Here is a 14,022-nt window from a genome sequence, read left to right as displayed (position 1 = left end):
TCTGGACAGAAAGCTCATCATGTTGCCATTAGGCTTCTAGTTCTTACAATGAATGACAGTCTGGACAGAGAGCTCATCATGTTGCCATTAGGCTTCTAGTTCTTACAATAAATGACAATCTGGACAGAGAGCTCATGATGTTGCCATTAGGCTTCCAGTTCTTACAATGAAAGACAGTCTTGACAGAGAGCTCATCATGTTTACATTAGGCTTTTAGTTCTAACAATCAATGACAGTCTGGACAAAGAGCTCATCATGTTGCCATTATGCTTCTAGTTCTTACAATGAATGACAGTCTGGACAGAGAGCTCATCATGTTGCCATTACGCTTCTAGTTCTTACAATCAATGACAGTCTGGACAGAGAGCTCATCATCTTGCCATTAGGCTTCTAGTTCTTACAATGAATGACAGTCTGGACAGAGAGCTCATCATGTTGCCATTAGGCTTTTAGTTCTAACAATCAATGACAGTCTGGACAAAGAGCTATTCATGTTGCCATTTGGATTCTAGTTCTTACAATGAAAGACAGTATGGACAGAGAGCTCATCATGTTGCCATTAGGGTTCTAGTTCTTACAATGAATGACAGTCTGGACAGAGAGCTCATCATGTTGCCATTATGCTTCCAGTTCTTACAAACATTAAAAACTCAATCTCAGTCTTCATTATTTTACAAATGGAATTTAAACTTCCAATCTCATTGATCAAAAAAGAAGCTCAGATGTGCTCTTTGGGATTGACATCTATTTTAACTCTAGGGTATGGATTTTAAAAACATCTTTAACACTTTACAAATTTAATTGTAATTTCTAATTAATTACCATTTATTATGATTTGTTGAATAATGTATCATGCATTGATAAGTGTTTTATTTACTGATTGTTAGTATGAAAGGTAAGCTACAATATATTTACTGATTGTTAGTATGATAGGTAAGCTACAATATATTGCTTGAACAGAATATGAGCCTTGCTCTGGTGAAACAGGACTTTATACATGTGCGTTAAGTATTGTGCTAGATTAGCCTGTGCAGTTTGCACAGGCTTCTCAGAGACAACACTATCCAATATTATTTTGTATTTGTTTAGATGAAATCTGTTCTAGACAAAAAGTCCAGTTCGGGACAAAAGTGTCGTCCCTGACTAATTCTGTGCCGACTGCCCAGGCTAATCTGGGATGACACTTTACACACATGCGATAAACCTTGTTTTCCCTGAGGGAGACTCTGATTTTTTATGCACCAGGAACGGGTAGAGAGAGAAAAACTTGAAAGGCTCAACCACATGCTTCAAGAGAATATTTGTGTGACAAGAAGTGCTCTAGTAAACCCTGGTGGTGTGTGCTTAGAAGCTGTTGATATCAAAAACAAAAGTGGCAAAGAGAAAGGGAGTAATGGCAAAAGTGGTGGACGATCAACGGAAATCTCAAATGAATATCATGTTGGGCCAGAAGGAATTGTGGGTAAGGCTGCTACAAGAAGTGGGCAAGTGTATCAGGCTGAAGGAAGCCAATGGGGAGACACACAGAACAGATTTCCAGAGTTAAAACAAGTGCACAGAGCTTTGCATTTGAAGTATGCCAGTGACGGATTTGAAAAACAGGATGGCAGTCAAAGAATGGTTGGTAATCAGTGTACAAGCTGGGACAGTTCAGCACCAGATTTGGGCACTGACAATAGAACAGATTTCGTCCCTGATAAAAAGTATTCAAGGCAAGATAATCGTTTGTATGTTCAGCCTACATGTATACATAAAAATGCAAGTATAAGCTCACATGGGGAAGATGTGTTAACTGAATATAGTGGAAGACTTCCATATCAACCAGCAGGGAATACAAAAGGCCAAGTAGTTCCTTGCCAAGGACCAAGAAAAATGTTAGGAAATAGCTCAAGGGATAAGCAAGCACCAGACAATATATTCTCTAACGATGATGTGATATTCTTGAATTCAGACAACACCGCGGCAGAAGTTAAAACACACTCACTTTCTGACGTGGACAAGCTTCCCAAGCCTAGTGTGGGTGCACCAGTTATCAAGAAGTCTAAAGTCACCCTGAATCGTCATGCTGAAATACAGTGTGGCACACCATTCATTACGCCTAATCAGCAAACTAAAGATGGCTCTGTTACAAAAACATTGCCAGGTTCCTATAATGATGGCAGCTCTCAAACCACTCCACATGTACCAGCAGGAAATAACACCATTAACACGAAGAATTATGATAAAGAACACAATAACCTTGATCAAGCTAAATGGTCAAATTCAAAAACAGAGAACTCTAAAACTAAATTAAATACTGAAACTGAGAGGAAAACAGATTGCTCACCTACTCATAATTTGATAAATGATTCTGGGTCAAGCAACTTGTTTTTGAAGCCAATTGCTTTTCCACCAAGAAGTAAAGTTAGAATTACACCAATGCGTGTTAAGGGGCTTTTAAGTTCAGAACTGAGCCAAATGGACCACAACAATTCTGCCACAGACTATGACTCTGACACGAGTATACATTCCGAATTTGACTTGGCCCTAGTACGCAACATCCGAAAAGTTGTTCCGATAAAAAAAACAGAAGAAAAAATAGCACAGAAAGAATTTGCTAGGCCTATGGGTCAGGCCTCACAGGTCATTAAATCTCAGAACAATGTCAAGAGCATTGACAAATGTGTCCAAGGGCGGGACCGTAACACGGCAGACAGATGGGACATCCATCCTAGCACGCCACTTAATAGACAACCTATACCAGCCAGGCCCGCCTTCAGTGACTGTGGAACACGAAGACAGGTGTTCCCAAAGTCCCCAATGTCCGTGGCATCTCAGGGGAAACGAAGACTGTCCCTAGATGACAGTGGTATTCATTCTCCATCTGGTATCCTGGTACACTCTGCTAAACACAGTCCTGTTGATAGTAAGAACAACACTTTGTATTATGTCTGTAATCTGGTTTTAATGGAGCAGATCAAACAACATTTTTATGCCACCGAAGGAGGGAATATAGTGATCGGACTGTCCATCCGTCTGTCCGTCACACTTTGCATTTAGGTTCGAAAAATGCCATAACTTCTATGTCGCTTCAGATAGCAACTTGATATTTGGCATGCATGTGTACATGTATCTCATGGAGCGGCACATTTTGAGTGGTGAAAGGTCAAGGTCATTCTTCAAGGTCAAAGGTAAAAAAACAAATTCAAGGGAAGTAATAAGCTTTAAAGGGAGATAATAATCTGAAACTGCCAAATGATAAATGAAATTTAAAAAAATGAAAGCGGCGCAGTAGGGGGCCTTGTGTTTCTGACAAACACTTCTCATGTTAAATGTTAAAAAGAAGATGAGCTTTGAATGTTCTACTCAGTACTTACTTTGTCTTCAAAATATAGTGCTTAAAGTCGAATTAATTTGATAAATGAATAATTGTATTTATGAATTTGTTTACAATATTAAAATAATTTTTGTTTGGCTTAATTCAATGAATACAAATTAAAAAATATTTATCATGCAAAAGCACTGTAAAGAAAACTATCAACTTATTATTCTGATTTATTTTGAGAAAGTAATTTTGCTGTATCATTAAAAAAAGCATGTATTTAAAACAAAAACTATTCTTCCTTTTTAATTTTTCAGGTGACATTGAGGGTTTCCGTAGCAGCAGTGATGTGTCTGATGAAGAAGTGCAAGTTCCCAACATAAGTGCAGCTGTACTCAGAAGCAGTAGAAGATTTGCCCATTCACGGTCAAATACTTGCCTAGGTAGGATTTGGGATTATTAAATACATAGATTGGATTTCATAAATTTTTTAGCGTTTCTGAATAGTATTGCGATGTTTTTTTCATATCATTATTTAAATGAATATGTAATTGTTTATTGAATTAAAAGTTATTGAACTCCATTTTAACTGATTAAATACATAAATATGTATGTACAAATCACAAATAATTAATTAACAATTATCTCTTTTTTTATTCTTGCATAAGTTTACATAAACACACATTTAGTTTGGTTTGTGGATTGAACTATCAAAGAATCATTTCAGATCTAGGGAGTGCAAGCAATAAAAAGTTCTCTAAAAACAGCAGTTTGAGGTATCAGCCTGATATTTTGTATCTGTTTTAGGAACAGTAAAAACTCTAACTGTTTCATGCTCATTTGACTTGCCCTTGTTGAAAAAATCCAGCTATTTTAGACAAAAAAAGCTAAGAAAAACTAAACAGTACTTTACGATTAAAATATTTTTGTATTGCTTTGACTACTTATCTACAAAAGAAATGTGCTATAACCGCTTTTTATCCCCCCATAGGCTTTGTGTGAGTATATATATGGATAAAGGGATGATGCACGCCAAATGGCATTGAACACCATCTGTTAATAAGAGAGTAATGGCCCGTTGTATATTGAAAAAATGCTTTTTTGTGTGTCCGGAGCCATATCTTGGAAGTGCTTTGGCAGATTTCATTGAAACTTGGTATGAGTGTCCAGAAGCATATTGGTTGGGGAATACAATTCAACAATTTGCTTGTTTGTTTCAGGTTGCTCTGGTCATCTAGACAGTATGAAAACTGGCATGCTGAACTCCAGGACTTACAACATTGCCTTGGAAACAGACCCAAACACCTGCCCCTTACATCGAAAGTTGCGACAGGTTGAGAGGCTTCACATTCACAGGGTGAAAAAAGTGGAGGCAAGAAAGTTGAAGCCTACTGCTAGATTGATGAAGAAGCTTGACAAACAGAAAGAGAAGAAAAGAGGGAAAGCCTCTGTGTATAAGTTTTCTTCAAGCTCTAATGATGAGGTGAGTTTGCATTTGAATACAGAAAAACTTCAGAAACATTATCATAAGAGAAGCTCTGGAGTATTTGTAGGCAGATTAATGTTAAATTGACATATTATAATTATGAACAAAGGATGTAGAGTGACCAAGATGAATTTTGATCTATGTTTTGTAATAGTAAGTTATTGCTACATTGAATTTTGACAACAGAGGGGAAAATAATAAGCATTTAATAAGTTTTGGGATAATCTCACAACAATTATGTCACCCATAATTGTAGTGTGACATAATAATAAGCTTATAATGATTGGTTGTTGATTTTTTGTTTCCTGTCAATCACAATTTTGCATGATGTCAAAATGAAAAGGCACAAAAGATCCTTTATCAAGATAATGTGTTGTGGGCAACATTTATTGCGCTCACATTAAGATCAACAATTCAGTAGACACTTGAAGTTTGCGCATATTCCTCATATGTATAATGTGAAAGGACTTTTTTGTGTCCATCTAACTACTTTATGTATTAAAAGTCAAGGTCGTAGTGGAGTCTTGAAGTTTTTCATATTTTTCACTCACATGTACAATCAGATGGTGAACTGTTGGGGCCAGCTTTAGTTTGTTTTCCATTGTTCATTGTTTTAAATTGTCCATTCAAACATTACATTACCTTAACCCCAGGGCAGCCTGTAATGAAAATTGACAAGAATGATCCTAGAGTTACCCTGGTTTCAAAGTTTGCCATGTGCTTTTGATTACTTGTTTCTTTTTTAATATTGTGAAAACCTCAAAAAGTATTGTTTTTTTGAAACAACAAGACTCAGAGGTTTTATATTTGGCAAGTATACACACCATTTCTATCAGGTTAGTTCAAATCTGGTGGCAAATTTGGTCTTGCTCTGGATGTCCAAAGTTTTTTTAAAGTTATATAGCAAAATAACTTAAACAAACTTTGTCTCTGAAACCGCACGACTCACAGCATTGATATTTGGTGTGTGACATTACTGATTAGATAGTGATGTTCTATAAAGATTGTTCAAATCATGCCCCTGGGGTAAAAACTGGCCACACCCCATCGGTCTGATGATTTATAGACATGTATATTAAATAACTTATATAACAATATTCTCTGGCACCGCATGGGTCATTAGGATTGTTATTTTATGCGTAACGTTTTATAATGGTGCTCTAAAACGTTATTCAAATCATGGACAAAATTTGTCATGCTCAAATGATCTAATGTTTGCTATAGACTTTTGAAGTGAAATAACTACCTCTCTGAAACAACAAGCTCAAGATGTGTAATTTACCATTCAAAATCGACCCAGCCTGGGGTGTGGTTTAAAATGTTTTATATTGAATTGTATAGCATAATAACTTTAAAAAACAACAAACTAATCTGTATCCACAAAGCACTCTGCAATTTTGATATTTTTTATGTGACATCAGTCTGTCGTCCTTTACAAAGATTTTTCCAATCAACCTTCTGTGTTCAAAACTGGTTACTCCCAATAACAAAGGGTAGACATCTAGGATTATCTTTGCCCTTTAGTTATATATATGACAGTAAATGTTCTTTTCCATCCCCAAAAATAAACTTAATTGTACCTGATTGGATTTTAAAATAGATCGGCAGTACTCATCCTACTAAACCTACAAATAGCAAGACATACAGCGATGCAAACAATCTTCATTAAACTATGGAGGATTTTTTTGGGGGGGGGGCAGACAACAAAGCCCATGACTCCTCCAATACTTGCAGAGTAATCTTTACACATTTTTGTACATATGAGCATGACTCCAATAGTATTGAATGGGTGCAAATGAGTGATAGAGCCCTTTTAACAGGAAGGTGGAATACATTGACCATAGTTCATGTTAATTTCAAAACTACCCTTAATAGTGTCATTTATCGCTATTGCTACACTTGTTTTCTGCTTTGTTATCAAGCTATCAGATGTTTCTGCTACTGAGGCTGAAGACAATATACCATATGTGCCCCAGAAGATCAAGCGTCGTCGACAGAGGCTAGAGTACACACAGGCTGAAGTAAACAGTCTCCTGGAAGGGGTCTCCACAATGGGCCGTAACTGGAACAGCATTCTGGCTGCTTACCAATTCCACCCATCCCGCACCAACGTTGATTTGAAGGACAAGTATAAGAGGATGATGGTACATGTTAACAATTATTTTACAGAATTCAACTGCAACAAGACAAAAAGTTTTTTCTGATATTTTAAGCAGCATCGATTATGTACATGACTTCCATTTAGTTAACTTTTGTTCATAAACTACTAGCCTAGTCAACCAAATGCATTTATATCCTCAATTTAATCACTTAAAGATATGTTTACTGGTTGTTGATGCAACAGAGTACAGGGGGTTATACAAGAGTCTCCATTTGTTCACACAAACATGTACTTAGATGTTCTGCTACACTTTTTAATTAACAAAATTAATTATTTGTCACAATTTTAACAGATATGCTCCTTTTTTACTTCGAATTTCATGGTAATACTTGTTGCTAAGTACTACATGCTGCCTTTGGAAAATCCAAATTTTACCTTTGGCCTAAAAGTGGAATTTTGACCTATGAAATGGGGTGACATGCAACACCGTCAACTCAACAGTGGTCATTTGTAACAAGTGACTTAAAATCGCATGATAAATGACAAAATCATTATCAGGACTAACTGTTTTATGGCTAAATTTGACATTTGACCTATAATTGTGGCCCTAACTTTTACACAGGAATACCCATTTTACACACAAAATACATTTCCGCATGATGGTCAATGGTGTTGAATCATTATCCCCACGCTTTTTGAAAAAAAGGTGGGGATATTGTGGTTATCTCCGCCGTCCTTCCGTCCGTCCGTCCGTCCGTCCGTCCGTCTGTCTGTCTGTCTGTCCGTCCGTCCTGGCCACTATCTCCTCCTACACTAAAAGCACTAGAACCTTGAAACTTACACACATGGTAGCTATGAGCATATGTGCGACCCTGCACTATTTGGAATTTTGATCTGACCCCTGGGTCAAAAGTTATAGCGGTTGGGGTGGGGCCGCGTCAGAAATTATCACTCATTTTTTTAGGTTATTTTACATTTACTTCTTTATTTCTACACCGATTCACTTCAAATTGATACTGGACCTCTCTTATGACAATACGGTCAATCTCAACCATGCATGGCCCCATTCCCAACCCTGGGGCGCCCCGCCCACATAGGCCACACCCACCAAAAATTTCCATTTACTATTATTTTTTCATTTCTACACGGATTCACTTCAAATTGATATTGAACTTTTGTTATGACATTAGGGTCAATCTCAACTATGCATTGCCCCAATCCTAACTCTGGGGCGCCCCCCCACATAGGCCACACCCACCAAAAAATTCCATTTACTATAATTTTTTCATTTCTACACGGATTCACTTCAAATTGATACTGAACTTCTCTTATGACATTAGGGTCAATCTCAACTATGCATGGCCCCATAACCAACCCTGGGGCCCCGCCCACATAGACCACACCCACCCAAAATTGCCTTTACTATAATTTCTTCATTTCTACACCGATTCACTTCAAATTGATATTGAACTTCTCTTATGACAATACAGTCAATCTCAACTATGCATGGCCCCATTACCAACCCTGGGGCGCCCCGCCCACATAGACCACACCCACCCAAAATTGCCTTTTACTATAATTTCTTCATTTCTACACCGATTCACTTCAAATTGATACTGAACCTCTCTTATGACAATACGGTCAATCTCAACTATGCATGGCCCCATTACCAACCCTGGGGCCCCGCCCACATAGACCACACCCGCCCAAAATTGCCTTTTACTATAATTTCTTCATTTCTACACCGATTCACTTCAAATTGATACTGAACTTCTCTTATGACAATACGGTCAATCTCAACTATGCATGGCACAATTACCAACCCTGGGGCGCCCTGCCCACATATGTCACACCCACCCAAAATTGCCTTTTACTATAACTTCTTCATTTCTACACCAATTCACTTCTAATTGATGATGAACTTCTCTTATGACAATACGGTCAATCTCAGCTATGCATGGCCCCATTACCAACCCTGGGGCACATCTAGGTCAAACATTCGGCGTGGGGATACGCGTCGGCCTCTGCCGCGCCATTTCTAGTTTTAAATTGTATTAACAATAACCAGGTTACAGTATGGACAAGCAAATTAATGGCCTATTTTTAAATTTTTCTCTCAAAATGACCTTGACCATTAAGTTAGATTTTATCTTCAGCACATCATCTTTAAATGCGAAACATTTGTTGTAATCAACACTCTACCATTGTGACTGCTAGGACGAGCTTTCTGCAATGTTTGCTAAATATTTGTCATCACTTGTCTTCAAATATATCTTCCTTTAATTTCTAACAAAATTATGGCTCCTTTAACTAAGGTAAGCAACCAAGGGCTGTATTTTCCTTCTTGTTTTAATGAAAATTACTTGTATAAATATACATAGAACACCAGCTTATCATAAACCTAGTATGCATTAAATAAATATGATCTTCCCTCTGGGAAAACCAGGCTTAATGCATACATGTGCGTAAGTTGTCATCCCTGATTAGCCTGAGCAGTTTGCACAGGCTAATCAGGGAGAAAACTTTCCGGTTTTTTATTGAACTTTAGTTTAAATGAAGTATATTCTTAGCAAAAACAACAGTTTATGCACAAAGAGTTGTCCCTGATTAGCTTGTTCTCATATTGTTTGGTTTTTCTTAAGGTAATTTTGTGAAAATAGGCCCTGATAGTCTAAACGTATGTCTGTTCATGTTAAGGCTGCAGAGAGGGAAGCCCAGAGCACTGTGGTGTCTACAAAGGTATCCCGTCAGATGAAGCCATTCTCCATGTGTGAGGAGCGCAGGCTGCGTAGGGGCATTCTCAAGTTTGGATACCACTGGAAAACCATTCTGCAGTCATTTACGTTTGCTCAGGGAAGAACCACAGAGGATCTGAGAAATAAATGGCGTACTATTCACAGAAAGAAAGGGAAATAGATGAGAAGAATCTAGTAGTTATCTGACTTTGTAGATACCATACCCTTAACGATACTGGACTTGCATGGAATCTGTTTCTCATGGTTTGAATCTTCATTCATTGGTGCAGTATGAATTACTGCAACTCTTTGTCTGGAAAAGTCCCAAGATGAGTACTGGTCCACGGTATTTTTCATTTTGTTTTAATATTGATTTTTATGAAAAAGTGCTTACATACTGTTATATTTATTTGATTATTTTATGCTCTTTTTGTATGTACATGTATGAATTATTGAATAATGTGTTACAATTAATAAATATATGTGTAAATGAAGTACTTGTGTATACCTGTATCAGATGAATTAATTCAAAGTACTTATTAAAATGAGTATAGTGTTTTTATTGTTATTGTTAAATATGCTAAGTTGATGAAATTTACCAGGTATTGATTGTTCAAGGATTTTCCTCTACTTATGTTGTTGATTTACTTTGCAAACATGTTGTAGATTAAATGTTTCCACATTTCTAGTTTCCTGTATTGAGATTAATGCACTTCAAACAAGGATTGTATCATGTTAAATGTCGTATTAATACAGTTATTTACTAAAAATGTTAAAACTAAAATCTCATTTTTTGTTAACTTGTTATGGAAACATTGTCAAAAAGGTGGATCCTTCTTTACACCATTTTACATCAATTTTGATTTTGAATGAATATTTACTTTTCTTATTTATGATATGAATATTTTTCTTGTTATTAATGTGCAGTGTTGTTGTATGGTTTTCTTGTACTGTAATTAAATTTGACTCTGTTTAATCATTTAGCTTGTTGTGTTAATTGCATGATACATGTACTCCATCTATGGCATTACAGTCAATGTCAATGAAAAAGTATATAGTAAAAAAAATAGTAAAATCCAGCTTCCTGATATAAACTGTATATAATACATGTATACATCTTACCAAGTATGAAAACTGTGCAACTTATTGAAAGCAGTAAGGAAAGCTGTCCACCAAACACATGAAATTAGCAAAACCAATATTCACTGTAATCTTCAAAGTGTATAAATTCCACATGACTACCACATTTCTATTACTTTTTATGATGAAAAGCATACCAAAATCTGAGAAAGAGAAACCCTGGACTACAGTTGTTACTCAAAACATTTATTTGTAAAAAAACTCAACATATTCTCAGGTCTGCACTCTACTGCACTCTAAATTGCTTTGTTTTTTGACGATAAGCTGTAAAAATGCTTAAGTAGCAAATAAACTATTTAATATAGTATTACATAATGAACTACAAAACAATTCATGAAATTTAAAAAATGGCTCATCATTTATCCATCCCGCTTAAATTTCTATGTATTGTTTATGCTATTTAAAAACAATCAAATCATTGTTGCTTATGAATGTTAAAATATTTATTGTATTCTTTACATCAAATATAACATTTTCAGTAATCAGGTTGCAGGATCACGTGACTTAGTGGGGTTCACAATTAAACTTTAATGCATGTAAACACAACAGCAAATGTGCTTCATATCAAATAATTTTAAAAAACAATTTTTCTCAAGAATTTCAACTAGTGCATAAAAGACAGTTTGTTATTCTGTTTATGGCAATGTGAAATACATCAGAATTATTTAATCTAATAAGTCTGTGTTCTTGGCAAAAAATTTGATCTTTACTTCATACATGTATACAGTAATGCAGCACTCTTTACTTCATACATGTATACAGTAATGCAGCACTCTTTACTTCATACATGTATACAGTAATGCAGCACATACATGTATACAGTAATGCAGCACGCAACGTGAAACTTTGGCTCTGATTTCAGACGTAGTCAAGGATTTAATTTTTTAACCTGAAGATATGCACAAATTAGGAGAAAAACTGTCTTATGCACAAAATATTTTTGAAAAGGTATTTAAATAACTTAAATAACTTGTAACTAATCAATAACTTGATATTTGCAAAAATACAATTCTTCACAATGTGTTCACATTTTTTCCAGGCCGTGTGTTAACACCTGAAAACCCTGTTGATCCTGCACCCTGGTAATGCTATTTAAATGAATTACAATTAACAATCTTTGATCATGATCAATTTAAGCCATTTTCAAGATAAAATATACATTTCCACTATGAGCATTGGGCAAAAAAGTTAAAGGGACCTTTTCACGTTTTAGTAAATTGAAAAAAATAAAAACAATTGTTTCAGATTCGAAAATTATTGTTGTAGTTATGATATTTGTTAGGAAACAGATATACTGAACATTTCCATGTTCTAAAATATCCGTAATATGCTTCTTTTGACAATTTAAAAACCTGAAAATTACCAAGCATTGCAACGCATAACGATTTAATAATTTGGAGAGTTCTGTTGTTGTCGTTATATTCTATGACATTATGAGGATTGCTTATATAAAGTATAAAATACATCACTCATTGTATGAGCATTGATGGATCGTGGAGTTGAAGTGTAAGACTTTTACTACAGGGGTCAGTGGGGTTGAGCCCAGATTAGGGTTACTTTTTTTTCTTTAATTTTATTCTTGTATTTTACAGGAGGTTTTTAGATCCAATGTTAACATTTATCAATATAAAGCATTTTATGACAAACTTTAATATATTCCAAAATCTGTGAAAAGGCCCCTTTAATATAATGTGTATAAATATAAATAGGATAAATGCAAACCATTCAAAGATGAAAAACACAATTTTTATTATGTAAAGCAAGTAACAAAGTATAAAAAAATCATAATATCAAAATGAAACAAATCATTTAATATTAAGGTCACAAATAAAACCTTTTAAAAGTGTAGAAAGTAATTTTTATTGAGATGTCTTGAATATTTGTCCAAGCTTTGAATAATGCAATAATTACTTGCATGTATTGTTTGATCTAAGTAAAACAGTAAAATCTCTTAACAGTTATAAAATGCATGTACATGTAAAGGAAACAATGTAAAAAAACAGATCTATCTTTGTATGCATAACATAAAATCACAAGAAATGTGAAAACACTATAGTACAAATGCACATATAAATAAGCTACTTCTAATTATAATAGAAATGTTGATTTTTCAATACATTTATACATAATGTATGTGTAGGATCACTCAATTTTGTGGCAATGTTGTGCATTTTTCTTGTAAACTTTTTTGCTTTTTTCCATATAAGTCTGGGAGGAGAATCGTCCAAAAATGTGTTGATTGTGCAGATTTTGAGGCTGAAAGTTTGCTTTTAGAAACTGTTGGTAAGCAAAGTTTGCTTTCAGAAACTGTTGGTAAGCAAAGACCATTCTTTTTCCATATTCTTAACAGCAGGATCCGAAATACTTGACTCATTCAAATTTAAATTATGATGCATGTGCCACGTTTTACACACAATTATCAGGCTTGTTTTGCTTGCTGTAAATATTGAACATTATTATTTTAAAAATATATAATTAGTCCCCACATTTTGTACTGTGTACATGTATATCTGTGTAAAACATCTTTTGTATTCTTTCAAAATTAGTTCATTCATTTGAAAGAAGTATATAAAAATTTGAAATAAAAAACAATCATTTTATAATACATCTGTAAAGGTGTATGGTATTCAAAAGGCATGTATATCATCTTAGATTTAATTTTTGGTTATTACATCAATAGGTTTAAACAATCTTGATTACAATAATGAATATCTTTCATGAAATGTTAAACAAATGTAATTTACATATATTTTGTTCTCAACATTATTGAGAAAAACTATTCAGACAATTATTTTCAACGTCAACACTTTTCACCACTCAAAATGTGCCGCTATATGAGATACACATGCATGCCATATATAAAGTTGCCATCTTCAATATTGCAAAAGTTAAGGCAAATGTTAAAGTTTGACGCAAACAAACCAACAAACAAACCAACAGACAGGGCAAAAGCAATTGGACATATTACAATGCAATTGTAAAGTATCGGTACACAGAATAATACAACATTCCTGAGATTGTATTTCCTTGCTCACAATATTAAAGTTACATTAACAGACTAAAAAACTTATTTTTGATCTCAGTTTCATAGACAGTATCTACAAATACTGTAAAAAAAATATTAACAGTAAAATCACAAGGCTTTATTATGGCACATATGTTGCAGATGATTGTACTTTCTTCACTATCGAAATATATCGTATGTTGATATTTGATTTAAACGCAGTTTTCTTTCGACACATTTAAATCACACGTCAAT

The 14,022-nt window shown here is 34.8% G+C and overlaps 1 protein-coding gene across 3 annotated transcripts in view; it reads left to right on the top strand.

The window, feature by feature from the left end:
* Positions 1 to 10,602, top strand: part of LOC127831428 (telomere repeats-binding bouquet formation protein 1-like) — a 73,916-nt gene extending 63,314 nt beyond the window's left edge. For all 3 annotated transcript variants that reach the window (XM_052356415.1, XM_052356420.1, XM_052356427.1), the window contains exons 15-19: positions 1,246 to 2,905; positions 3,619 to 3,744; positions 4,522 to 4,784; positions 6,710 to 6,931; positions 9,586 to 10,602. In XM_052356415.1, the coding sequence (XP_052212375.1) occupies positions 1,246 to 2,905; positions 3,619 to 3,744; positions 4,522 to 4,784; positions 6,710 to 6,931; positions 9,586 to 9,804 (2,490 nt within the window). In that variant the 3' untranslated portion in view covers positions 9,805 to 10,602. The remainder of the gene's footprint in view (positions 1 to 1,245; positions 2,906 to 3,618; positions 3,745 to 4,521; positions 4,785 to 6,709; positions 6,932 to 9,585) is intronic.
* The last annotated feature ends 3,420 nt before the right edge of the window (positions 10,603 to 14,022 follow it).

The sequence above is a fragment of the Dreissena polymorpha genome, chromosome 1 (genome assembly GCF_020536995.1).
Source record: "Dreissena polymorpha isolate Duluth1 chromosome 1, UMN_Dpol_1.0, whole genome shotgun sequence".
Lineage (NCBI taxonomy): Eukaryota > Metazoa > Mollusca > Bivalvia > Myida > Dreissenidae > Dreissena > Dreissena polymorpha.
This window is presented reverse-complemented; position numbering and strand designations above follow the sequence as displayed.